Raw genomic sequence first — 27,694 nt, forward strand, 5'->3', positions numbered from 1 at the left:
TTTCGCACAGTTCAGACTTTTTAATGCAAGGAGAAAGTCTTCACTTCTCTTCCCACAGGTGTGAACAAGCCACTGCAACTTCAACAGTGACTTCCCGGCAAGGACAGCGCCCGCATCCATCCTCACCTAATACTGTATGGAGTGACGGGCTAAGGAGAACAAGGCCAGTTCCTGCAGACTCCGAGCAGCGCTGGGGAGAAGCTCCCTGAGACCCCCGCGGGAAAGCCTGGTGGGAAGCCCAGCTGTGTGGTACCTGGTGCTCCACCTGCCTTGGTGCCATCACAGCCCGGACAGTGGCCACTGGCCTGCAAACGCGCCCGGGCCCTGGAGGCTGGGCTCAATGGCCCCAGGCAGAGGAGGGGGAGGCGGCCTGAACTGGCCCGGGCCACTGGGCCGCAAGGCTCTGGTTTCTTATTGCTCAACCTGGGGCCAGGGGCATTGTAAGGGCATCCAAGTGAGCTGCCCTCCTTTGCTAAACAGAGGAGGAAGGAAGGTAGGAAATGAAGGGGGATTACAGGAGAAGGGGCTGGGTTTTCCCCTGGTCCCCGCTGTCTGGACATGAGAGCCTAGCCAGAACCACGGGCTTCCTCTTACCAGCACCAAGCTGTCGTGAGGCCCCGCCACCGCCACCCACCACCCACCTCCCACTGTGGAGGGCGCGTCCCAAAGCTCCAGTTAAGTGAGAGGGTAGGGCAGGAGCTGGGATGACCACCCTTCCTCAGCCAGGAAACGCAACACTGGGGTCCAGGAACGGGGTGCTCCCCGGGTACCCACACCTAATGCCCCCTGGGCAGGGCTGCTCCTTGGCTGGAGGGTGGGAAGGGGAGACAAAAATCACAGCTTTTGAACAGTGGTTGGGAAGTTATTGGGAACTTTGGTCAAGTATGAAAGATATCACTTTACAGAACAGAAACTAGCTTATGTATTTTTCTGGAAGACATTCTCCTACTCCCCTGAACTCCCAAAAAAAGACCAAGGTGGCTGGGCCCTGCTTCTGTGACTGCTGAGCGGGGTGGCGCGTCGGAGCCGGTGGGGCGCGGGAGGAAAGGGCAGGGCCCGCGCACGGGGAGCCTGGGCCCGGGAGGGGAAGGCACAAGAACCCACTTCGCCCGAGAGCACGGAGGAGGCAGAGCCGGGTGAGGAAGGAAGGCACGGTCCCGTGAAGCAACCTCAGCTCAGAAGCACACGGAGGGTGCCTGGTGTTCCTGTCCATGCAGCCCCAGCCTAGCAGCTGCCAAAAGGGCGACCTGGCTCCCCCACGGTCGCAGTCGCTGCACTGTCCAGCTCCAGCCACAGCAAAGGCCGGGGGGCAGAGGCCGTGCACACAGGGCTGGCACACAGGGGAGGCGGCGACAAAGAACGCAGCCTCTAACGTTATATATTAAAATAGCCACAGTTCTTGTGCACACAATTCCATCCTCTCACCCCTGCCTCCCCCGCCAGGCCCAGGAACAGCCTTAAAAGAAAGATGGTGGTTTTCCTTTTCGAGAGGTGAGGAAACATCCGCTCAGTCTTTATGGACCTTGAGAAATGGTGAGCCTTCCCCTCCCCCCGTCTCTGCCTCCCGGCCGGGCGTGCAAATGGCAGGTGCCGGGCCGGGCACCATCACTCATGTCTGCGCTTGGAGGGCGGCACCAGGTGCGGGGGCAGGTCGGCGGGCAGCTCGTGGCCCTCCAGCTTGACCTTGATGAGGTGGTTGGCCAGAGCGAACTCCTCGTCGTCCAGCAGCCCGTCCTTGTCCACATCGGCCAGCTTCCAGATCTTCCCTAGCACGGTGTTGGGGAGCTTGGACTTCACCATCTCCTTCTTGGCGTTGGCGCCCGTGATCTTGCCGTTGACAGGGGACAGCGTGTAGAAGATCTCGTCGTAGGTGGGCTTGTCCTTGCCCACCACCCACTCCACGTCGTCAATGCCCTCACCGGCCCCCTCGCCGTAGCCGTGCCCGAACGGCCCGTTCATGGTGCCGTCAAAGGCGCCGCCCTTGACCACCTGGGAAGGCATCAGGGACTCCTCCTGCCGCACCATCACCATCAGCCGCGCGATGTCGTTGGCCAGCATGTCATCCACCGTGTCCAGCAGCTTGGGCTTCAGCGCCTGGAACTTGCTGAAGTCCTGGGTCTGCAGGAGTTCCTGTGGGCGGGGGAGGAAGGACAAGGGCTGGGAAGGGAGGCCCCTCCCAGACTCCAGGCCAAGTGGTTCCAGTCAGGGCTTCACAAGCAGAAAGTGCTGCTCCCCCACACTAGCAGGGGCAACTCGGCAAACCTGTCTGGCCCTTGGCTCTCTAACCTGTACACAGGAGGCACCTCCAGCTCTTTCCTTGCAGGGCTGCGGCAAGGATTCATGGACAGGGCACCAGAGCGCCTGGCATGGCCCTGCCCTCCCCCCACCACGCAGGGTGAGTCACCACATTCCCCTCTGCAGTGTCACCGCCTGGGTCAACTCTGAGTTGGGTGGGGTGCTGGTGATTAACCCAGCTGCTTCCGTTCAGGGAGGCCCTTCCCCATGGAGATGGGATTCCCTCCAAATCCAGTGCCCTGGGCCTTCCTTCTGCCCTGATGGCCACCAGCCTGCATGGGGCCTCGGGACAGCTGTACCTGCATCTTGCGGAGGCTCGGGAAGTCCCCAGGGGAGATCTGGTGCTCGCGCTCAATCTTCTGGTAGATCTCTCCCAGGTTGTTCACCAGCTCTTTCTTTTTGCTCTCTTTACCAAAGACATTGGGCATCTCCTTCTTGAGGGAGCTGATTATGTAGGCGTGAACCTGTGAGGACAGGGTGAGCATCAGGCGCTCTCTTGGCCCAGGCTGCCCCCGAGAGCAGAGCCTCCAAGGACACTCCAAGGATACTCCAAGGTGCTCGCTCAGGAACAGGGAAGCGGGAGGGATGGGTCAAGCTCAAGGCCGCTACCACCACCAGCTCACACAGTCCTAGGAGCAGACACAATCTGGCAAGAGCCACAGCTGTCCACTGCCACAGGACAGAGGACAGGACAGGAAAACGCACTTGAAACAGAAGACAACAGCCTTGGCCTTGCACGGATCATTGTGATGATTCAGGAAGAGTAAAACCCAGTCTGTCAACCCAAAGAAGGCAATTTGTCGTGCACCACTGGGCACATCACACACCCTCCGTTCAACCCTCACCACACACCCTCCACTCAACCCTCACCGCACATCACACACCCTCCACTCAACCCTCACCACACACCCTCTGTTCAACCCTCACCACACATCACACACCCTCCACTCAACCCTCACCGCACATCACACACCCTCCACTCAACCCTCACCGCACATCATACACCCTGCACTCAACCCTCACCACACATCACACACCCTTCACTCAACCCTCACCGCACATCACACACCCTCCACTCAACCCTCACCACACACCCTCCACTCAACCCTCACCGCACATCACACACCCTCCACTCAACCCTCACCGCACATCACACACCCTCCACTCAACCCTCACCGCACATCACACACCCTCCACTCAACCCTCACCGCACATCACACACCCTCCACTCAACCCTCACCGCGCATCACACACCCTCCACTCAACCCTCACCGCACATCACACACCCTCCACTCAACCCTCACCACACATCACACACCCTCCGTTCAACCCTCACCACGCATCACACACCCTCCGTTCAACCCTCACATCACACACCCTCCGTTCAACCCTCACCACACATCACACACCCTCCACTCAACCCTCACCGCGCATCACACACCCTCCACTCAACCCTCACCGCGCATCACACACCCTCCACTCAACCCTCACCGCGCATCACACACCCTCCGTTCAACCCTCACCACGCATCACACACCCTCCGTTCAACCCTCACCACGCATCACACACCCTCCGTTCAACCCTCACCACGCATCACACACCCTCCACTCAACCCTCACCACGCATCACACACCCTCCACTCAACCCTCACCACACACCCTCCACTCAACCCTCACCGCACATCACACACCCTCCACTCAACCCTCACCGTGCATCACACACCCTCCGTTCAACCCTCACTGCACATCACACACCCTCCGTTCAACCCTCACCACAGCCCTGCGGGGTGGGATTCTCCCAACCCGGCCCTAAGCAAGGCTGGGAAGGCTGCCTGGGGCGCTTGGCTCCCACATGGAGGAGCTGGGATTGGAACCCTGGGCTGCTGAAGGTGCCCCACAGCCCATGTTCTTCTGTTTCTCTGCAAGCCCCCTTCCCCCGAGCTGCCCCCTCCCACGCAGCAGAGCAGGGAGCAGGCTTCCTGCAGGGCCCACCAGCCTGCATGTCCAAATCCGTGCTGAGTGCCAATGGAGCCCACAGAACTCCAATGGGCCCGTGCCACGCTCCACTCCATCATCACAGCTCGGATGACGAAGGATTCGAAAAATCCCAAAAAGGCTTCTCCTGGCGGTTGCCAGCTTTATCCAAGCGTCAATACCTTGCTTAGGCATGTGCCTGTTCAGGGCGGCACCCCCTTCATTTCCCTGCGGCAAGCTGGGAACCTGGCAGCCCTCGAGAGTAGCCCAGCCCTCAGATCCCTCGGCCTTGCCAAGTCGTGTCCAGCCACGGAGGGCTGCGGCCAGCCAGCCTTGCTGCCCTTCTCCCCGGCTCCAGCCCATCCACCACCCCACTCAGCCTGAGCCTGTGCCCTGGGTGGGGGCCTGGCTGAGAACTGCCTGAGGGAGGCAGCCCCGTGCCATGTGGGTCTGGATCTAGAGTCTCCCCAGGGACACTGTGGCAGGCAGATCCCAGGCCGGTGGGAGTCATCACAGAGAGCACCACTCACTCCAGGAAAAGGAAGTGGCAGGTGTGAGGCAACACTGGAGGCCACAGGGTTTTCCAGGCGCGGTGACTCAGTGTGCCTGGGGCCTGGCAGTCACACACGGTCTCACAGACGACCAGGCAGGGGCTCATGCCTGCCCCTTGTCCTGTCTGTCCTCAAAGGTGGCTGAGCAAGGGAGCTCTCTCTGCCCTGCAAGGAGAGAGCCTCAGCTAGGGCCACACCCACACCCCTCAGCTCAGGACGTCCTTTGTCCTTTGAGGCCAGGGTCAGTCACCTGGGTTTTTGTATGGGTTCCTCTCTCAAAGCTGGCTCCACTCACAGGGAGGCTCCAGAAGGGAGAGATCTAGAAAAACATCCAGCCAGCGGGGCGCGGTGGCTCACGCCTGTAATCCCAGCATTTTGGGAGGCCGAGGCAGGCGGATCACCTAAAGTCAGGAGTTCGAGACTAGCCTGATCAACATGGTGAAACCCCGTCTCTACTAAAATATAAAAATTAGCTGGGTGTGGTGACGGGTGCCTGCAATCCCAGCTACTCAGGAGGCTGAGGCAGGAGAATGGCTTGAGCCTGGGAAGCGGAGGTTGCAATGAGCCGAGATTGCGCCACTGCACTCCAGCCTAGGTAACAGAGTGAAACTCCATCTCCAAAAAAATCAAAAAATAAAATAATAAAATTAAAAATAAGAAAAACACGCAGCCCTCTGTCCTCCAGAGCAGGCATCTGACCCACGCCCGTGCACACAGCTCACGGAGGTTCAGGCCAGAATAAGAATTCCTCATCTACAGGGTGAGGTGGGGCCCAGGGTACTTGGGGCACAATGGGAGGACAGTGGTGGCAAAGGATGAAGGGTCAGTTCTCACTGCTCAGACCAGGTAGCACCCACATGCCCTCTGACTGTCTGGCCTCCAGACAGAGTGGGTACGAGGGCCACTGTGCTCAACGCCTGCAGTCTCTATGCCTCTGAGCAGGCAAGGACATGGGCTCCCCAGGAAGTGCCCATCCTCAGTCCTCAGTTATATTCTGGAGATCAGGGGACTGTGACCCTGGCCACAGGCACATCTGTCACTGAAGCCTTCATGCCCACATGATGTCTACCCTGGTACCCCCTGCATGCCACGAGGTGGGGGCAAGCACCCTGCTCTGTTGAAGAACTGGGGACGTATCACCAAAGGGCCTGGCTTGGCAGGCAGGACAGTTCCCCAGCCACGCTGTGGCCTGGCCTGGCCTGGAGATGGGAGCTACGGCAAGGGCCTTTTTTTTTTTTTTTTTTTTTTTTAAATTAAATAGAGACAGGGTCTCACTAGGTTGCTCAGGCTGGTCTCTAACTCCTGGCCTTAAGGGATCCTCCTGCTTTGGCCTCCCAAAGTGCTGGGATTACAGGCGTGAGCCACCATGCCTGGCCAGAGCCTATTTTTTTTCTTTTTTTTTTTTTTTTGAGATAGAGTCTTGCTCTGCCACCTGGGATGGAGTGCAGTGGTGTGATCTCAGCTCACTGCAACCTCTCCCTCCTGGGTTCAAGTGATTCTCCTGTCTCAGCCTCCCAAGTAGCTGGGATTACAGGCACGCACCACCACGCCCGGCTAATTTTTGTATTTTTTTTAGTAGAGATGGGGTTTCGCCATGTTGGCCAGGCTGGTCTCGAACTCCTGACCTCAGGTGATGCGCCCACCCACCTTGGCCTCCCAAAGTGCTGGAATTACAGGATGAGCCACCATGCCTGGCTGGAGCCTATTTCTGAAACAACCGAGCCCTGTGCTAAGAGCCTGAAAGAATAGCTAGGTGCCCTGCTGATACAAATGTGGGCTTGGTCACTTCTCAGCTGTTCAGACAATCTGTGTCAAACACTCCTGTCCACGGGGTCAACCCCAACCACAGCCGGGACTGTCATTCATGGTGACTCGTCTAGGCTGGCTCACGATAGGGTGCTATCCAAAGTCAGACACGCCAAGGGCATGTGTTCTGTCATTCTGTGTTGGAAGGGCCCGCTGGTGGCATTAACCTTCGTTTCCTGGCCCCACCCACGCCGGCTCTCACTCAAGTACTTGGTCAGCCACTGAGATTCCAAACCCTTTGGCCATTCAGAGGCTGCTGATAGGTGCCACCAGGCCTGGGCTGCCAGGAGACATAAGGATGGTCTGCAAGGCCTGCTGAACTGACACTGCCTCAGCGTGACCTTGGCTTCCGTGCACAGTGCTCCCCGGGCTGCAGGCTGGCACCCTGTCTCCTCATGAGCTGCTTCCTGTCACAGCTTAAGCTTCAGCTCCTGCCAGGCCCCCCCAGCCCTTCTACTCCACTGGGACAGCCCCTAGCGCCAGCTCCCGCAGCAGCCTGTGCTCGCTCCGAGACGACACAAATAACTGATGTTTATTTTTTGTTTGCGTGCTCTGCTTTCCCCATGAAGGCTGAGGAGTGGACAGGGGCTGTGTGTCACTCCCCGCCAGTCCCCGGCATCCAGCACTGTGCTGAGTGCACTTCAGGCTCAGTAAACCCCAGAGGGGTAATCCCAGCACTCTGGGAGGCTGAGGTGGGCAGATCACCTGAGATCAGGAGTTTGAGACCAGGCTGGCCAACATGGTGAAACCCTGTCTCTAATAAAAATACAAAAATCAGCTGGGCATAGTGGTGCGTGCCTGTGATCCCAGCTACTCGGGAGGCTGAGGTAGGAGAATCATTTAAACCTGGGAGGTGGAGGTTGCTATGAGCCGAGATCATGCCACTGCACTCCAGCTTGGGCAACAGAGCGAGTCTCCGCTTCAAAAACAAAAACAAAAACAAAAAACCCTAGAGGGAAGCCAGCAAGCCTTAGAGCTCTATCCCCCAACACTCCATTTCTGAGGCTGCCTCCTTTGCTTCAGCGGTAACTTCCTGTGTGCTGTTTCTGTGTTGTAAGCATAGTCAAACCCTTCCTGAAAGTAGATGGGGTATAAACCACAAACAGAACAGGTTTAGAGGGAGGCCGGGTAGAGAATCTTAGTTAACAGCAGGCTGCACGCGGGTGCTGACCAAAGACTGGTTTCTATAGAGGGAAACAGCTCAGTGCAGGTCTGCCTGTGAAGTGAGCTGGGAAGGGTCTCGGGCAATCCTGGGGCCCTGAGTGCCAGTCTCAGAGCCCCATGGCCCTGCCTGGCAATAGGCTGCTCCCCTCACCCCAGGGTCTACCTTGGCCAGCCGTGCCCGCTTGATCAGGTCATTGAGCTTCCTGAGGGCAGCGTTTCGGGGCAGTGACTGGATGTCCTTGAAGAGGTCCTGCTCCTCGGCCTCAAAGAGCTTGCGGTTGTCGGGGATGAGGAGCGGGTGGGACCAGAAGGAGCCGATGTAGACCCTGACCACCTCAGGGGTGTTGATGATCTTGCCCAGGGACCACATGAGGGCCCCGTACACCCGCATCAGCTGCTGCGTCTCGATCTGGTCTGCCTTGTTCAGCACCACGCGGATCTTGTCCTCATGGTTCTTCAGAGCCTTGATCACTTCCGAGAACTCATCGGAGATGTCCAGCTTGTGGGCGTCGAAGAGCAGGATGATGCGGTCCACACGCTCCGCGAACCACTCCAGGACGGCTGCAAAGTCATAGCCTGGGGGGAAGAGAAGGGAGAGCTCAGGGGCGCCAAGGGACCTGCTGCTCTGATGGCTCTCATCTCCAACCTGGCCTGGTATTTCTCAGCCTGAGATAGTTTTTAAAATTCCTATAGGCCGGGCGTGGTGGCTCACGCCTGTAATCCCAACACTTTGGGAGGCCAAGGTGGGAGGATCACGAGGTCATGAGTTTGAGACCAGCCTGGCCAACATAGTGAAACCCTGTCTCCACTAAAAATACACAAATTAGCCGGGCAGGGTGGCGCAAGCCCTCAGGAGGCTGAAGCAGGAGAATCGCTTGAACCCAGCAGGCGGAGGTTGTGGTGAGCCAAGCCCATGCCACCGCACTCTAGCCTGGGTAAGAAGAGCAAAACTGTCGCAAAAAAAAAAAAAAAGAAAAGGCCAGGCACAGTGGCTTACACCTGTAATCCCGACACTTTGGGAGGCTGAGGTGGGTGGATCACAAGGTCAGGAGTTCAAGACCAGCCTGGCCAACATAGTGAAGCCCTGTCTCTACTAAAAATACAAAAATTAGCCCGGCATGGTGGTGGGCACCTGTAATCCCAGTTACTCAAGAGGCCGAGGCAGGAGAATTGCTTGAACCTGGGCGGCAGAGGTTGCAGTGAGCTGAGATTGCGCCACTGCACTCCAGCCTGGGCAACAGTGTGAGACTCCATCTCAAAAAAAAAAAAAAAAATAGCTGGGTGTGGTGGCACATGCCTGTAGTCCTAGCTACTCAGGAGGCTGATGCAGGAGAACTGCTTGAAACCAGGAGGCAGAGGTTGCAGTGAGCCGAGATCGTGCCACTGTAGTCCAGCCTGCGTGACACAGCGAGACTCCGTCTCAAAAAAAAAAAAAAAAAAAAAAAAAAATTCCTAGGTGTTCATCTAGACAGCACAGCACCCTGAGGGCAGGATTATCTCCCCTATTCCTGCCCCCACCATAACACTCCCCAACCCATGTAGCACTTGGCATAAACAGGTGCTAATGCAAAGGTTGTCCCACAGTGCAAGCTCTAAGGTGGGTCAGAGGAGGGCGAGAGTGAGGAGGAGACCCAGCACTGTGCTCGGCACAGCACAGAGGGTAGAACATAGACTCCAGTGTTGCCACCTGCCTGCTGTATGCCCTGGGACGGTAGTGACAAGAGGCGCCTGCAAAAGTAACTGCAGCTGCTACTTTTTCAGTGCTGATGTGCCAGGCTCCCCATTTTGCAGGAATCTCACTTATTTTCTGCAACAAGGGTTGGCAAACTACAGCTCAGGGATCAAACCTGGCCCACCACCTGTTTGTATAAATAAAGTTTTATTGAAACACAGCCATGCTCATTTGTATTATCCATGGCTTCTTTTGTCTAACACAGCAGAGTTCAGTCGTTGTGACAGAAACTATAAGGTCTGCAAAGCTGGAAGTATTAACTATCCCACCCTTACAGAAAAAGTTTGCTGACCTCTGCTCTACAAGAAGCCCAGGAAGTGCTACAAACCACTTCCCCTTCCTGGGTCTTAAACACTTCTCCAAAACAAAGTGGTTGGACTGGACAGACTCCAGCTTTAAGCTCCATATTCTTTTTAAAAAATTTTTATATTCATTTTTTTAGAGACAGGGTTTTGCTCTGTCACCCAGGCTGGAGTGCAGTGGCACAATCTTCGCTCACTGCAACCTTGAACTCCTGGGCTCAAGCCATCCCCCCCACCTTAGACTCCTGAGTAGCTGGGACTACAGGCGTGTGCCACCATGTCTGGCTAATTTTAAAATTTTTATTTTGTAGAGATGGGGGTCTCACTATGTTGTCTATGCTAAACTCCTGGGCTCAGAGATTCTCCCGCCTTGGCCTCCCAAAGTGCTGGGATGACAGGCCTGAGCCACCGCGCCTGGATTCTAAACTCTATTCTATATTGCTTCCCACCAACCCATTATGGCCCAATTAAGGCCCACCAATTAAAGTGAATTCTGTCGCCTGTGGCAGAGACTGCTAATTGAAATTCCTCCTAAAGGAAGGAACCAGATATAACTATCTAGTTTCAGCTGGATTCATGGCCTCCCAGCTTCAGACTGCATTTCCCAGCCTCCTTCAGCAGAATGAACAAGAAAAGGTGCATGAGCCCTCTGTTTTCTCCCTCCTGAGGACGGGGATGCTGATGTGATGGGAGGAGCTGGAGGAAGCACCTCGGGTTCAGAGATGAAAGCTGCATGTTCAGAATGGCCTTAGACTGTTGTTTTTCACATAAACTATCGGCTATCTGACTTAAGCCAATGATTTTTGGGTCTCTGTAACAGCGGTTTTGAATCCTATATGACAACTAGGCCTCTTCTAAATATTTCCACTTCAGCCTGGGCAACATAGCAAAATCCCGACTCTACAAAGGTGGTGCAGGCCTGTAGTCACAGCTACTTGGGAGACTAAGGCAGGAGGATAACCTGAGCCCAGGAGGTTGAGGCTGCAGTGAGCCGTGATCATGCCACTGCATTCCAGCCTGGGCGACAGAGCGACACCCTGTCTCAAAAACAAAACAAAAGAAATCCTCACCTCTTCCTCTGCCCCTAGAGTAAAACTTCTGTCCCTCCCGGTCTAGGAAGAGTAAGGAGTGACAGGCGGGCCATGTGGAAACAAAGGCCTAGAGTCCTTGGGGAGCTTGGGCCCCACCCCCGAGGGGCCACATCCTCTCTGCCTGATTCTGGGCAAGCCTCCATGTCCCTGGCTCAGTCTTCCCACAGGTCCCAGGCCACCCAAATGTAGGCCAGCCCTCTTCAGAAGCACCAAATACTTCCCAGAGAGCAGTCAGGCTCCGGAAAAGAGCAGGAGAAGCCACTCCTGCACACAACAGTCTGAGAGTCGCACAGCTTGGGCCCAAACCCGTCCTCAGCCCACCACCCGCTCCTGGCATCTCCATGAAAAACACCACCCTCTTGCCAAGCTGGGGATGGAGATGGGTGCTCTCTAGACTGAGGGGGCAGAAAAACAGCAGCGAGGTGGGAGGTCCAAGGACAAAGCGTTAAGGAAAAGCGGCAGCTGGACAGGGTCGCCCACGGTGATGGGAGGGCAGCCCTGCCGTCCCCCAGTGGGAGCTGCTGCTGACTCCTCCGCTACACGGGTTCCCCCTTGGTGGCATCCGCTGCTCCCACCCTGCAAAGCCCTCCAGGACAAAGGCAGGTCCACAGCCCAGGCTCCTGAGAGGCTGCCTCTACGCACAAGCGCGCCAAGATAAATGGCACCACAGGGTGTGCGGAGTCAAGCTCGCTCATGGGATAAACACTCCTGCCGCCCGCCCCGGCCCCAGGCCCAAGCGTGCTTGGCGCCATCTGTGAGCCCAAAGCCACAGGGGCGCGGAGCCCCTCCCCACACCTGGCGCTCCCAGAAGGAACTCGGGCCACTAACTAAGATGGCTCTGCACTCCACTCCCGCCCCCTGCCACTGACTCTGTGACCTGAAGTTCTTTTCCTAACTTCTCAGTTACTTTCTCCATCTGTGAAATTTAAATACCAATTCCTCGGCCGGGCTGCAGGGAGAAGGGCGTGTGGGAGCACTGGGCCTCCAGCCCAGGACCCGACAGGGACAGCCTCCTTGGCAGGCTGGGGCAGGGGAAGCCAGGGTTCTGTGGGAACAAGGGGCCAGCGGCCTGGACCCATCACCGGTCAAGGACTTTCATCCTTGAGCAAAGTCACCAAAACGTAAGGAAAATCCCAAATCCACAGCTTCAGCCACACAGCCTCGGCAGCCTCTCCACAGGTGATGTGCGGCCGTTCCCTGCCCCAGCTCAACAGGAAATAGGGCACTCTGACCAGAAGCAGCCCCGAGGGCCAAGCTTCTTAACAGGGTAGGAGTGCAGGGGAGCCGGGGTCCTGGCCTCCAGCCTGGGCGGGGAGGCCCGATCAGCCTTCCAGAGGCTCAGGTGGATGGTAGGAGACAGCAGAGCTGCCAGGTTCCCTGTGCCCAGAAGGTGTGGAAGGGCATCGTGCCAGGGCACCTCATGCCACCACAGGCTCCTGCTTCCAAAGTACAAGGCCCCGGGCACCCGGACTCCCTGCAGCTGGCTCTGAGCTCCACAGGAGAGGATGCCCAAAGAGTGAAGTCTCGGCAGAAAACCAGAAAGAGAGGCCAAGGGCAACATGAGGGAAACAGGGGCAGGGAGAGGCCGCCTCTGCCCCCAGGGGATGAGGCCACACTAGCTGAGCCTGCAGCGCCTGCCTGGGGCCCGCAGCCCACAGCCTTTTATGGCCAGCTCTGGGAACGCAGGTCAGTACTGAAAAGGCGATGACTCAAGGACTGAGGCTCCTCGCTCAGCAAAAAGGGGGCCCAGCTTCTCCCCTTGTCAAATCATTTGTCTTCAGCCCGCCACAAGCTGAAACTAGAATTCACACAGCTGGGGAGGCTGTGATGCCAAAACCGAGTTCTTGGGAATGAGGGCGCCCTGATGGGCTGTGCTCAGCCCATGTTAGCTTTGGCCTGGGAGTCAGGACGGCGCCTGGGGAGCTGAGGTCACCCTCCCAAACTCCACCCAGCAAGGCCCCACTCCCCCCTCCCCCTGGATGGCTGGGGGGCCCTGGGGAAAGAGAGAAAAAGGAGGGGAAGGAAGAAAGAAGAGTGAGCACTCCAAAACTCCCTGCCCCAGGTCCAGAAGCCCTGCCCCACCTGCTCTGAAACCCAGTTACTGGCCGTCATCTCAAGCTGGAGTCAACAGACGTAAGCCCATTTCTTTGCAGGTGACTAAAATTTCCTGTTTATTACAGAAAATGTGCTTTTGCTGTGAGGGAAACACAGTGACTGGCCAGCCACACCCACAGGTGACAAAAAGGGCCACAGCACTCAGGCCGGTGCCATGCAGGCAGTGACCACGTAACTGCACGCCCCACCAGGCCCACCGGCGCTCCTTAGCCCACCAGGCCCTCGCTGCCCTCAAAGGCACCTCACTCAGCCTTAAAGACGCCGGGTTTCAAGAGGTGCCAAAGGCTACACTGCACAGCGGTAGCACTGAGCCACTCTCTAGATCAGAGCTGGACGGCCGGTATCAAGTACAGAACAGGGCTTGCCAGCACCCCCGGCACTGCCCAAGGCAACAAGCCTTCAGGCTTTGGCACCCACCAAGGTAGGGGCCTTGCTGTTAGCTTGACTAGCTCAGGCCCCGGTGGGAGTGACAGAACTGACGCCGAGCAAAAGGACACAGAAAACATGGCCCAAGCGGGTGGGCTGGAGAGAAAGGCCCACCTGCAGAGGGAGTGGTTTTAGTGAGTAAAAGCCAGAGCCCCCTCTGATAAGGGATCATAAGCCACCAGGAAGCTCTGGCTCAGAAAATCCTGGGACCTAGAAGACATGATGCTAAGTGATGAAATAAGTCTGTCACCTTTTCCAAAGATGACACACACGCAGCCAACGAGCATATGAAAAAACTCTCAGCATCACTAATCATTAGAGAAATGCAAATCAAACCACAATGAGACAACATCTCATAACAGTCAGAATGGCTATTATTAAAAAGTCTAAAAATAACAGATGCTGGTGAGGTTGCAGAGAAAAGGGAACATTTATACGCTGCTGGTGGGAATGTAAACCAGTTCAGCCACTGTGAAAAGCAGCTTGGCAATTTCTGAAAGAATTTAAAACAGAACTACCATTCGACTCAGCAATCACATTACTGGGCATAAACCCTAAGGAAGAGAAATCATTCTGCCATAAGGATACATGCACACATATGTCCATTGCAGCACTATTCACGATAGCAAAGATGGAATCCACCTAAATACCCATCAACAGTAGACTGGATAAAGAAAACATGGTACATATACCACAGAGAATACTATCCACCCATAAAAAGGAACAAGATCATGACCTTTGCAGCAACATGGATGGAGCTGGAGACCATTATCCTCAGCAAACTAACACTGGAATAGAAAACCAAATACCGCATGTTCCACACCAAATACCGCATGTTCTCACTCATCCATGGGTGTGAAACATCGAGTACACATGGCAACAAAGAAGAGAACAACAGACACCAGGGCCTACTTGAGGGTGGAATGGGTGAGGACAGAAAAACTGCCTAGCAGGCTGGGCATGGTGGCTCACGCTTGTAATCACAGCACTCTGGGAGGCTGAGGCAGGAGGACTGCTTGAGTCCAGCCTGGGTAACATAGCGAGACCCCCCTCTACAAAAATTTAAAAAATTTGGGTGTGGTGGCATGCATCTGTATTCCCAGCTACTTGGGACACTGAGGTAAGAGGATTGTTTGGGCCCGGGAGGTTGAGGCTACAGTGAGCTGTGATTGTGCCACTGCACTCCCAGCCTGGGTGACAGAGTGAGACCCTGTCCCCAAAAAAAAAAAAAAGAAAAGAAAAACTACCTATCAGATACTACGCTTATTACCTGGGTGATGAAATAATCTGTACACCAAACCCCACCACACTCCATTTACCTGTATAACAAACCTGTACATGTACTCCTGAACCTAAAAGTTTATTTAAAACATCCTGTCACAAAAGGACAGATACGGCACTGTAGGATTCCACTGACAGGAGATACCAGGAGTAATCAAGTGCACAGAAAAGGAATATAGAATGGGGAGTGCAGGGGCTGCGGGGTGCAGGGAGCCAGGAGGGGAGCTGGTGTTGAACAGGAAGAGTGTCCATTTGGGAAGTGAAGAGCTCTGGAGCTGGATGGTGGTGACGGCTGAACAATGAAGAATGTGCTAAATGCCAGTGAAATGCACACCTACAAATAGTTAAAATCTACTTTTCTGGGGTCCATGACCAAAAAACGTGGTTAAAATGAGGCCGGGCACAGTGGCTCACACCTGTAATCCCAGTGCTTTGGGAGGCCAAGGCGGGCTGATCACCTGAGGTCAGGAGTTCGAGACCAGCCTGACCAACATGGTGAAACCCCATCTCCACTAAAAATACAAAAATTAGCCAGGTATGGTGCCACACGCCTGTAATCCCAGCTACCCAAGAGGCCGAGGCAGGAGAACTGCTGGAACTCGGGAGGCAGAGGCTGCAGTGAGCCGAGATCGCACCACTGCACTTCGGCCTGGGCAACAGAGCAAGACTCTGTCTCAAAAGAAAAAAAAAAAAAAAGGCTAAGCACGGCGGCTTATGCCAGCAATCCCAGCACTTTGGGAGGCCGAGGTGGGCGAATCACCTGAGGTCAAGAGTTCGAGACCAGCCTGGTCAACATGGTGAAACCCTGTCTCTACTAAAAATACAAAAATTAGCTGGGCGTGGTGGCAGGCGCCTGTAATCCCAGCTACTTGGGAGGCTGAGGCAGGAGAATTGCTTGAACCCAGAGGCGGAGGTTGCAGTGGGCCAAGATTGATCGTGCCACTGTACTCCAGCCTGGGCAATGAGAGGAAAACTCCATCTCCGCACCCCCACCTCCAAAAAAAAGATTAAAATGGTAAATATTATATGTTAGGTGTATTTTATCACAATTTTTAAAAAGTGAAAACGAAAAGTCCTGGGGCTGTGGGATGAAAGAACAGAGTGGCTCCGGGCAACCAGGCTGAGCCAGGCATGGCACCTCAGGGTAGCGTGCACGCAGGTGCCTCTCATGGCTACCCGCGTCCCACCCAGCCTCCTCCAGGCCACTGCGGCTCTGGGGCGCCCCTCTCCAGGCGCTGGCCTTACAGGGTCTGCCTTCCTGAGAACAGCCGGACCATGTTTCCCGCCAGCACAGAAGGGGAAGAGGGAGGTTCTCAGGCCTCCCCGCCCTACCCCAGCAGCCTCCAAAACACAGGTAGTTCCAGCCGCAGGGGGAAAAGCTGCTTTATACATTCCAAAGATTTCTAGAACATGAAACAATAGAGGGTTTGTCTCCAATCGACTTTTGTTTCCTGTCATTCAAGCTGCGTGGGCTTCAGTATTTCTCGCCCTAGCTCTCCATCACACAGGTTTCCAACGCGTGCTGGGCCTCGTTCCTGGGCTTGCTCAGGCTGAAGCTCCTCCGGAAGGGTTTTCCAGTGGAGCACAGAGGCGCCTCCGTTCCTCAGCATTTACCTGAGAGCAGCAGCAGCACACGCCCACACGAACCACGTACTTGACTCAAAACTGCCTCGGGTGGAACAACCCAAGCGCCCCAACAGGTGAATGGATGACAATGGATGGTGCATCCCTATGATGGGACAAGGACCCCCAACAAAGAGGAGCGGGCCACAGGGGCTCTCAAACACACAGATGCAGCTCAGAAGCATCCTGCTAAGTGAAGGTGGAAGCAAAAGGCTTCATCCTGTATGATTCCATTTAGGTGACATTCCGGAAAAGGCAAAAGTTAGAGACAAAGGTCAGTGGGCTGCCTGGGACCAGGAGTGACTATGAGGGGCACGGGAACTTTCAGGCGATGGGAATACTCTCTGTCATGGTGGCGGCAGCCCAGGAATGCTTTGTACAGCAGGGCGCCTGAGGAGGGTGGACTTCACTACACACAACGTAGACCCCAGCAAATCAGACAGAAGCAACAAAAGAGGGGCGGGAGGGGGCAGAGGAACTCTGGAATCAGGCCCACATTTCCATCCTGAACCTTCTACTCAACAACGAGCTGTGTGACCCAGCAGGTCTCTGACCTCTCAGAGCCTCGGTTCCCAGCTTCTCAGTCTGTAACACGAAGATAGTAGGTTTCCAGCTTGGAGGGCCGCGGGAGGATGGAGTGAGCCTGGCACACTGCGAGCAGGAGTAAATGTTTGCTCTTATTTACTCGCAGGATTTGTATTTTGGGCTTAAGAAGCTCAGATTCTGATGGGTGTGTAGGCAAGGACTTCAAATGCATGAAGAATGCCTCATCCCCCAAATATAAACGGAATGTTTGCAGGCGCTCAGCCAGCTGCTCCCCAGCCCACCGCCAGTGCGCAGCCTGGGGAACAGGTGCTGAGCGCGGGCAGCGCCTGGTACGCCTCCTCTGTGGCAGAGCCTGCACGCCCCCAGCAGAGGCTGAGGCCAAAAGCTGTCTTGGCATCCTGGCCTGCTGGGCCACAGAGGGAGACCACAGCCAGGTGGGGCGAGCAGAGGGTTTTGGGAGGCCTGGAGCTGGGAGCAAAGGAGGGCCTGGAACCCAACGGGAAACCCCGGCTGAGTCAGCACTTCCCCGAGGATACTCCCCAGGATGTTACTCAGATCACTGTCTGGAAAGCCCTGGGCTTTTCAATCTCTTGACTATGAACCAGCTGACACTTGAACACTTAACTGTGCACCAGGCACTAGGGCAAGAGCTTAACATGTAAATTCTGGTCATCTACAATAACTGGAGAGACTATGGTGTTTCCTGATGGACTGATGCAGCTCCCAGGGACTACAGCAACTCCCTAGAGCCACCCAGCTCCCCAAGTACTAACGTGGGACTTGAACTTTCTGATCTACTTGTGCTATGGATGCTGAATCCAAGAGGGACACAGCACCTGGCCTGGCTCATGGCCTTTGGGCCGCCCCTGGGAGCATTTGATGGTCTTCGGAGCACCCTGGTGAAACCTCAGCCTGGGGGTGCTGCTGGCAGCGGCATCTCCATCTCAGGAGGTGTCGGCAGGAAGTGGGGGCGGCCCACGGCGCAGGCCTGCCTCTGGGCCGGAGGGCTCAGGACACACAGGTGGGAGTGTGGGCAGGGAGGCCCCATCCAACCACTAAGGATCAGGACAGCTCCCAGGCTTAGAGGGAGCCTGCAGACCACCAGAGGGCAAACGAGAGCCCAGGCCACCAGGCTCCCTGGAGACCCCAAGGGGTCATTTATGGCTGGGAACAGGGAACACAATACCAGCACTGCTGTTCAAAGCCCCAGACCTCAGGTCCATTTCAGGACTGGAGTCTAACCTTGGGTGGGAGAGAAACAGAGGGTGGCCTCTGTGTGTCTCAGGAGGGCTGAGAAGGCCTCCACAGTAATGACCCAACAGGGGCAAAGGTCTGTCTGACCCAAGCTCCCGGCACTCCTTCACCCACAGCCTTCATGCCAAGGCACCCTTCTCAGCTCCGCCGCAGTAGGAGCACAGCCCCTACCTGGGTTCAAATCCTAGCGCCGACACTTGCTGGCCTGCCTGTCATCTTAGGCCAATTACTTAACTTTCCTAAGCCTCTGCTTCCTCCTCTGAAAGGCAGGAGCTTCCTCCTAGATGCAGCTGCTGTGATAACTCAATGGAACTCACTGATGTGGCAGTGGCCAGCAGAAAGTCAGACACAAAGCTGGCCAGGTCTCTGATCTGCTACTGCAAGTAGAAACAACACTACCCTGCTGATGCTGATACAGCTTTCATGGGGAGATTGAGACACAAAAACTCCCGCTTAGTTCACAGTTGCCTAGTGACCACAGTGGGGAACGAACGAACTGGCCGGGCTGCCCACAGAGGCCCCGCCGGGGGATGACTCGGCATGAGGCACTGCCGGGACCACGCAACTGGTCGGCAGCCCCTGGAGCCAAGGGCACCACCCCTGCCGGACCCAGCTGCCCTTTGGAATGCCCTTATCAGTCACACAGGCAGCACTCAAGAATGAACGCAGCCCCCAGAGGCCACCTTTCTCTGCTGACACAGGAGAATGGTATCTTTAAAGTCACTCAGATTAGCACACAGGCAAACGCAGCCCAAGAGACCCCAACCCGGCCCCCTTCTCGTCCCTGAGGCAGTCCTCAGGGGTCCCTGACAGAGCCTGGCTGCATCCTGACTGCTTTGGGCCTGCACCAGCCCACCTTATCTTTTCAGACCGTGTTTCCTGCACACATTAGGACCATGGGGAAAGGGGAAAAAAAGTCAGGAGGGGCCAGGCGGGGCCAGACGGGGTGGGAAATGGAAGTAAATGCAATTAGCAACCCCAATGTCCATCCATGGCCTCCACAAGGACATGTTTCCAGGGAACGGGCTGGCAGGCCAGGGGAGGCGTGTCGTGCTGGGGCCCTGGTGCGTGCTCTGCCGGCCCTATCTTTCCGAGAGGGAAACACCTGCTTTCCACGCCACCAGCAAAGGCAGTAGCAGGCGGCCAGCCCTGCCGGGAGCGCACTGCTCCACTCCAACCTCCTCCGCTGGACAGGCCACACGGGCCTTTCCATGACTGACGGGCGGGGCCTCCAGGAAACAGAAATCCACTCCTCCTGTGTACACCTAGCGGGGCTCATCCTGGAGTTTACACCCAGCACCTCCAAGAGGTACTGAGCAATGGTCTTTCTCCTGACAGTAAAACACCATCATTCAAACCCTAACCAGGTAACTTTTAGTAAAACACATCTAAACCAAGGCCTCTAGGGCTATGGAGGAAAAGAAATGGTCTAGTAAAATCGGTTTGATCTTCTGCTACTTCACAGCAGGAAACCCCTCCTCCAATCAGCGTGATGTGCTTCTCTTTCAGCCACCGGCTCCTTCCTGCCCATAATGGGTAGAGATGACCTTCTGTGGATATAGGGGAGCCTGGCCTCTCAGGGATGCAGAGGGGCCACACTTTGCACCTGGAGGGGAGAGGGAGGCCACACAGGCAGAGCATGGCAGCACACTGACAGCAGCCTCATGTCCTGCTGGCTTGTTCCTCCAACCTGTTGTCTGCACAGGCAACTCCAGGGCAGGGACCACAAGGCAACACCTATGTCCACCCCTTGCTCCCAATCAAAACGCCATGCTGTGTCTGCAGATCCACTGATATGGAGCATACACTTTGGTGCTTGTCCCAGAGACAGCCAGTGTAGACACCTCTGCCTGCCTCTTTCCTACCAGGGAAAGGAAGCAGAGGGAGTGGGAGGTGGGGAGGGAGCATCTCAGAGGGCAGGGGCCAAGGCAAGCAACACAAGACATACAACCCCAGCCGAGCATGATGGCCTGTGCCTGTGGGCCCAGCTACTCGGGAGACTAAGGTGGAAGGATCACTTGAGCCCAGGAGTTCAAGGCTGTGATGATGCTTTGAGAGGCCGAAGCGGGCAGATCACCTGAGGTCAGGAGTTCAAGACCAGCCTGGCCAACATGGCGAAACCCCGTATCTACTAAAAATATATAAATTAGCCAGGCGTGGTGGCATGCACCTGTAATCCCAGCTACTCAGGAGGCTAAGGTGGGAGGATCGCTTGAACCAGGGAGGAGGAGGTTGTAGTGAACCGAGATCATGCCATTGCACTCCAGCCTGGGCGACAGAGTGACACTCTGCCTCAAAAAAATAAAAGAGTAACTTAATCAGATTTTCTGACCTTGCTTTGGCAAATGACAGGGCTTTTGCTTATCCGGCATTTACTAAAACTAGGTTGGAACAACAATAGCAGTAAGAAATAAAAATACTAGCCCTCGCTTTTTTTTTTTTTTAGAAGGGGTCTCCAAATCTACTCCCTTAACTCCAGGGGGTGGGAGAATCTAACAGCTTAACTGGCAGCTCTGAAACCAGATGAGGGCCAGTGATTTCAGTACGCTCTGATGCAGTCCCACACGGGCAAGACCCGCAAGGCTGGAAGGAAAGAGAAGCAAGGTTTCTCAGCTCCAAGAACAGAGTCCCCATGCCCTCAGAGCCCTAGCAGAGAGACATGTGCACCCCAAATCCTAGCTGCCGGCTTTGACTGCAAGGCTCACCCAGCAAAGGCCAGTCCAGAGGGTAAGGGACACGGGAAGGATCTGCAAGTTAATCATCAACAAACTTGCTCACTTGTCCTCAACCCCTCTTTGAGTTTGATCTTATTTCATTTTCACATTTGGAGCTGTAGACTCCACTCCTCACCTGCCAGGTACCAGCCTACCCTCAAGCTCCTCCCAGAAAGCATCAGGCCCCAAAGCGCCCCACCCGTCTGTGAAAAAGGGGCAGTGACAGATGGAGGACCCAGTTCAGGCTCATCCTGAACCAGATCTTCAAAAGAGCTTGGCAGAATCTAGGCAGGAGTTTACACAATTGGAATGGGCACGGTGCACTACTGCATAGCAAGAAGGCCTCAGCCAGGGAGGCTGCTGTCAACCTCTAAGCAAATGTAAGCAAATTTCCACCAGCCCCTGTTTCATGAATTTCTACCAGCTTCTCCTTTTGCTTGGCTCTCTCTCAGTCCTGCTGGATGTGTGAGGAATGTATATGGCTTTGGGGGGCAAAGGCTGTTAAACACAGACTAAAGCTAATAAGCTCTGGGGACCAGGGGCTTGTTCAGAGTCAGCAATGCTTCCTGCACCCTCACAGCATGGCCCGATTCTGATCCTGTTGTTTCCAGCATGCCCCAGGGGTTCAAAAGCATGACAGCCACATAAGATTGGCTGTGGTTTCACCATGGCTGCTCCCATTGCCTAGGCCCAGGGAGCCAAGAAAGAAAGCAGCTCCCGCCCTCTCAGTGCACAGAGCACTGTGGAGATGGGAGGCTGATGTAAAATGGGTTCTTACTCGGACACTTTTTTTTTTTTTTCTGAGACGGAGTCTCGCTGTCGCCCAGCCTGCAGTGCAGTGGCGCGATCTCGGCTCACTGCAAGCTCCACCTCCTGGGTTCACGCTATTCTCCTGCCTCAGCCTCCTGAGTAGCTGGGACTACAGGCGCCCACCAACACGCCCAGCTAATTTTTTCTATTTTTTAGTAGAGATGGGGTTTCACCGTGTTAGCCAGGATGGTCTCAATCTCCTGACCTCGTGATCCGCCCACCTCGGCCTCCCAAAGTGCTGGGATTACAGGTGTGAGCCACCGTGCCCGGCCACATTTTTTTTTTTAGAAAGGCTGAGACTGGAAGAAATCTCGAGGGCAGCCAGGTGTGGCAGCTCACGCCTGTAATCCCAGCACTTTGGGAGGCCAAAGCGGGCAGATCATGAGGTCAGGAGTTCGAGACCAGCCTGGCCAATATAGTGAAACCCCATCTCTACGAAAAATACAAAAATTAGCCGGGCGTGGTGGCACATGCCCGTAGTCCCAGCTACTCAGGAGGCTGAGGCAGGAGAATCGCTTGAACCCAGGAGGCAGAGGTTGCAGTGAGCTGAGATCGCGCCACTGCACTCCAGCCTGGGTGACAGAGTAAGACTCCGTCAAAAAAAAAAAAAAAAAAAAAAGGAGAAATCTCAAGGGCAGCATCTGAACCAAGTTGCAGATCTTAGAGAGAAGGATGTGTGACAACACCAGCAGCCCGAGCTGTGGTCACAGCTGTTTACCTCTGCTGATCCGCTGCTTCTCTCCAGACAGGATCCCAGGGGTGTCGATGATGCTGATGCTGTCCAGGACGGGGTTGGGCAGCTGGGCACACATGAACCTACATGAGAGCAAGAGCCAGAAGAGAGGCGTCAAGACACAGTCATCACTGCTCCGGACACAACAAAGGGCTCTCTGTACTCCTTCGCTCCATCTCTGGCTTCCTCTCCAGCAGCGGGGAACTGACAGGTGGTTTTCTATCGTCTTAGTTTCCCGGGGTGGCCGGCAAATCGTATGGACTTTCTCAACTGGGAATGCAACCAGCAGGCTCAAACTGACCCAAATCAGCACTTCCTCACACACTTTTCCCCTAGAGTTTGAGAGGTCAACTTTCAAGCTGCTGACTTGTTAGTGAAAACTGTGCAAGCCTAGGTCACCATTCAGTTCGGAGGGGAAGCAGAAGGTCACGCTGGGGCGCTGAAATCCAATCTCAGAATCCTCCAGCACTTGGCTAAATCTCCACACTGAAGAGAGCTGGCCACTTCCTACTGCTGCTAGGGCCAGCCCTGCCCTTTCAACCAGCCGCTTGGGTGAGGGAATTGAAATGGACAGCCGGCAAAAGCTGGGGACCACACAGGCTGGTAGATGGTGGGACGGAGAAGCACAGACGCACCATTCTCTGAAAGTCCGAGCAGGCTGAGGAAGAACAAAGCCGTGGAGAGGCTGGCGACTTGTGGGCCAGGGCTCAGCCACGCATATCTGAGTTTCACACTAAGCTTAGAACAGCCCAGAAAGGCAAGGGGCAGTCTCAGTTGAGAGCAGGGATCCTTCACTGGACGCAGAAAAAGCTCCTTTGAAAAGTTCTCTGAAAGGCCAGGCGTGGTGGCTCACGCCTGTAATCCTAGTACTTTGGGAGGCCAAGGCAGGCAGATCACTTGAGGTCAGGAGTTCAGGACCAGCCTGGCCAACATGGTGAAACTCCATCTCTACCCAAAATAGAAAAATTAGCTGGGCATGGTGGCACGCGCCTGTAGTCCCAGCTACTCGGCAGGCTGAGGCAGGAGAATTGCTCGAACCCAGGAGGTGGAGCTTGCAGTGAGCCGAAATTGTGCGCCACTGCACTCCAGCCTGGGCAACAGAGCGAGACTCTGTCTCAAAAAAACAAACAAAAAACTTCTCTGAAAAAGGTAGTGAGAGCAAAGAAAAGACTGACCCATTATCTGTAGGACGCAGACTTGAAGCTGCCTTTCCAACAGACGGGAGGACTCTGAGCCGATCAGCTTCTCCCTTTGGCCCCATCCCCCAGTGACCAGGGGCCCACGGGCAGAGGGCAGCTGGCCAGGGCAAGGGGTGCTCTGCAAGGCAGTGGAGCAAGACCAGCTGACCTGCAGGGCGAGCAAAACGTGGGCCTCACTCTCACCAGTGCCAGTAGCAATGCATGAAGGCCAGTCCTGGCCTTCCTGCTGGGGACAGGAGGCGCTGGAGAGATGATTACAGAATAGAAGGATGGGAAGCAGAATTGGCTCTGGGAAATCACATACATAAAAATGCCTCATAAATGAGCCCAGAAAGTGAGTTAATATCTATAGGACCCAGAAACCAGTTGCTCTGCAGAGCCCAGGGTATATGGCAGAAAACAAGAAAGGGGAAGCAGCAAAGATGCCTCCGATTCCATCTCACCAAGGACGCACAGGTTTCATCTCGCACAAGTGGCAGTCCCAGTTATGCAATAAGTTTTTGCAAGACACTCTTAAGACACCCTGACTGCACCTTGCCTTGGTCTGCTCCAGCTGATTTTATTCTTAGAGCAGCCACATAGGGGGAGAAGGCCGGCAAGTCAAGTTCACGGCTCAATGAGTCTCTTCAAGACTCAGCTGGGAGAGGCTGTATCAGCCAGAGAAAAGCCTCCTTTGTTGCACCCTCCTCGCCGGGCTCACTCCCCACACTACACATCCTGGCACAGCTCTGGGCCTCAGCGTGGGCTGATAGGGCCCTTTCGGCAGGGCCATCAGTGATCAGGGATCCTCTGGAGATGAGGTGGCAGCAAGAAGGAAATAAACGTGTGCCACCTCTCAGATCCTGTGGCACCAATGTCATCAAAGCACCGGTCTCGGACAAAGCAATCTCGAATTGCTCTTTTTCGGGTAGAAGCAGCAGAAGGCAGTAACTGGCTGTGCAAAAGCCAGGCAGTCAGTGCTGGCTGACCTAATGGGTGACTTCCGCACATCAGCCAGACCCTCTGAGCCTCGGTTTCCTGAACCAGTCAGGTGGGGGCTGCCAAGATGATGTCTAAGATCCTTCCAGCTCTGAAACTCTAGGCTTCCAAATTCAGAAAACTGGTCCTGTGCCATGTCTCTCCTTTCAAAAAAGGTGTGCCCTCACAAGGAAAGTGAAGAGGACTCCGCCTCTTCAGGACCCTTAGCCCAAAGGGCTGCACTCAACCTGGCCTTGACAGACAAACATCAACAGCCGTAAAACAGGAGGGCGGGCTGAAATGCCTGGAAGTGAACAGACCCTGCTGAAGGTCAGCTCTGTGCCTGGAGTAGGCCTGGCCACCAGCTTGGCTCTAGGGCAAGCTGCCCTGCACGGCTGGATGGCGTCTGGAAAGGAATGTGACCATGCAGGGCGGGGACCTGGAAGGCAGGATTCAAAGATTCCTTCAGAGGCTCTTCGCTGGTGCAGAATTATGAAAGGCATGTGGAGTCCGTGAACGTGGGGTGGCAGGGAGGACAGGGTCTGTGAAGTACTCTGGTATGTCGCCTGGGGGTTGGGACGGGCATGTCTCGAGTTTCTTTGGAGAAAAGTGAGCTTGGGCATTGCACTCCTTGAGCGGCGGGAGCACTGTGTTTCATTCACAGCACTGAGACAGGCAGAGTCCTGGAGCTCACTCTCCTCGCGTGCAGAGGCCACTTAACTGGAAAAGTGAGGTCCAAGTGGGTGAAGGAACCTCAGATTCTGTCCCTCAGTGCACAGAAGAGCTTAGGGCCAGAATCTCATTGCAGGGCTCCCACTGCCACCACCTCATCCTGCTTCCTGAAACCCCTCAGGGCAGCACTGACCTCTTGAGAGCTGCCATTGGGAGAAGTGTTCGAACCTCAACTGTCCCCTGCCTCCAAGGGGCTGCCCCAAAGTCAGCAAGCCACAGCCGATCCTCCTCCTCCCACCTACACAAAACCACCGTCCCAGGGGAGGCAGAGCAGACCCACACCGCACCAGAGAAGGGAATGGCTAAAAGTTTCATTGTGTTTTGCTATTGACACTTAAGGAGACAGGGAGGGGAGGGTTGATTTCCGTGAATTAGGTGCATCCAGCCTGCGGGACGGAGGTGGAGACCAAGAAAAGGAGCGCAGGAATGGCTCAGCTTCCTACTGCGGCCCTGGTGCTGAGGGGAGTGGGGCTGGGATCTGCAGGAGGGCTTGGTGGTTACCCTGGAAGATTCTGGGGAGGACAGAAGCTGGGGGAGCCGACAACGCCCACTCTTAGACCCCCAGTGGGTTTTCTCTGGGAAGGGGCAGGGCCCTTGGACCAGGGAGTGGTCACTGAGGGTCTCACTGGGGCCTCGGAGACAAAGGACGGCGGGGCGACAGCCACGGGAGGGTCAGGCTCCGAGTGAGGGGTGTGCCCCGGCCGCGCCCCCCGCCCCCTGGAGTGATGGGTGGGTACCTGTTGAGGAAAGCGTTGCCAAACGCGTTGAGCTTGCGGAAGGGGCGCCGCGGGTCCACCACGAGCGCGTTGCCCGGCACCACGCCCTCAGTGGGGCCGTGCATGACGGCGATGAAGGAGTCGGTGGTGGGCTCGGGCCCGATGCGCATACCCGGGAAGTCCTGCTCGATTAGGTGTCGGATGAAGGTGGTCTTGCCCGTGCTGTACTGCCCCACGAGGAGCACCATAGGCTTGTTGTCGAAGTCAGCGTCCTCCAGCGCGGGCGAGTGGAACTCGTGGAAACGGTAGTGCTCCTCCAGGGGCAGCAGCTTCTGCGCGTACAGCTGCCGCAGCCCCTCAGCCACCGTCTGGAAGAGCTCCGGCTCCTTCTTGCGGCGGGCATCCTTGCTGACCCAGCTGAACATACTGCCGGACACGGGGCTGGCTGCTGCGGGGCAGAGCGGCGGCTGAGAGCGGGGCGAGGGTGCGGAGCCGAGGCGGGGCCGGCCGGGGCAGGGAATGGGGAGCGACCCACACTGCGCAGGCGCACAGCCCAGCCCGTCGAAGCGCCCTCTGCCGAGTGCTGCGCACCCCTCGCGGAGCGGCCTTTATAGGGTCGGTCCCTCAGTGGCGGCTAGCGCCGCCGCGGCGGGGGCAGGGCGGAATTGGGGGAGGTAGGGAGGGGCCCCTCCCAGCCCCGCCCCTCCGACTGGTGCCACGTCTTCCCCTACCCCGCCCCCATTGGCTGATTCCAAATCTCGCGAGGCTGTGGTCCGGGAGCCGTGGCAACCGCACCTGTTTTGCCCCGCCCCTCGTAGGGAGGCTCGCGAAAGTGCTGCGGTTAGGAAGGCGAGGAGCGGGCGTTCGGCGGAGACGGCCTCTGGGCCGCGCGCCTTCCGGCACCGTGGCCCCCCCACACCCCCGCGGGATGGCTCCACGAGACACCCAGTCAGGCACCCTGGTTCCCTGACTACGCGCCGCGCCCGCCGTTCGCCACGTGCGGTCCTCCAGCTGGCTCGGAATCCCCGGAAGCATCGGAGTACCCCCGGGCGGCGGCACCTCCTCCTCTCAGCCCAGCTTCCCAGACACACACTGTCTTTGTCCCCTCATCTTTTATCTGCTTTGGGAGAGGGAGAGACAGGAAAGTGGTAGCAGAGCAAGCTGAGGGAGTAGAGAATCCGGGGCGGGCTGGTGACTGGGGAAAGAAAAATGGGCAGCGAGAGGCCTGACCTCCCCTCAGGCCGACGGGGTGGGAATGGGAGAGGGACGCAAGCGAGGGAGGACATGGGTGACACCGGACGCGCGCGGGAGAAGAGAAGGTTTCCCCACAGAGGCTATAGCTGGGGCAGGGCAGAGAGGGCATGAGGAGGAAGTTGAGGCTCTCCGGCCACTTGCGTATTGGGAAGTGAAATCGGAAATTCCCTATGTGGGGAAGAGGGGAAGTGTGGGGGCAACAATGAAATCTTGTGGGAATTTAGGGGGAAGTTTAAAAACCCAAATACTTCCGCTTTCCTCTCGGGGTCACCACCATTTACCATCATTTACTGGGATCTGTGCCCTACCTCCCCTTACCAGTTCCTGGCTGTTCCATGGGGCTCACTCCCCCGCCATCCTCCCCGGCCACACACAGACCCCTTTGGCTGTCCAGGCTGGTGAGAATCTTCAGTGGGTGAT

General features: G+C 56.1%; 1 protein-coding gene across 6 annotated transcripts; it reads right to left on the minus strand.

Moving 5' to 3' along the window:
• EHD1 (EH domain containing 1) lies at positions 1-27,694 on the minus strand. 6 transcript variants are annotated; one of them, XM_063782608.1, is made up of 7 exons: positions 27,593-27,694; positions 26,816-27,137; positions 26,042-26,468; positions 22,402-22,499; positions 7,953-8,365; positions 2,595-2,759; positions 1-2,130 (listed from the first exon to the last, which is right to left on the minus strand). In XM_063782608.1, exons 3-7 carry the CDS (start codon positions 26,443-26,445, stop codon positions 1,606-1,608), a joined length of 1,605 nt encoding a protein of 534 aa, XP_063638678.1. In that variant the 5' UTR covers positions 26,446-26,468; positions 26,816-27,137; positions 27,593-27,694; the 3' UTR covers positions 1-1,605.

The sequence above is a fragment of the Pan troglodytes genome, chromosome 9, assembly GCF_028858775.2.
Source record: "Pan troglodytes isolate AG18354 chromosome 9, NHGRI_mPanTro3-v2.0_pri, whole genome shotgun sequence".
NCBI classification, from domain to species: domain Eukaryota; kingdom Metazoa; phylum Chordata; class Mammalia; order Primates; family Hominidae; genus Pan; species Pan troglodytes.

Bases quoted from the DNA above. Each gene is read 5' to 3' on its own strand.
- EHD1 (XM_063782608.1), bottom strand. From the start codon at position 26,445: ATGTTCAGCTGGGTCAGCAAGGATGCCCGCCGCAAGAAGGAGCCGGAG. The intron at 8,366-22,401 runs GTAAACAGCTGT...TCTTCCCCCCAG, and splicing joins GAAGCAGCGGATCAGCAGAG to GCTATGACTTTGCAGCCGTC. The intron at 2,131-2,594 runs GTACAGCTGTCC...CCCCGCCCACAG, and splicing joins CGAGCCTCCGCAAGATGCAG to GAACTCCTGCAGACCCAGGA.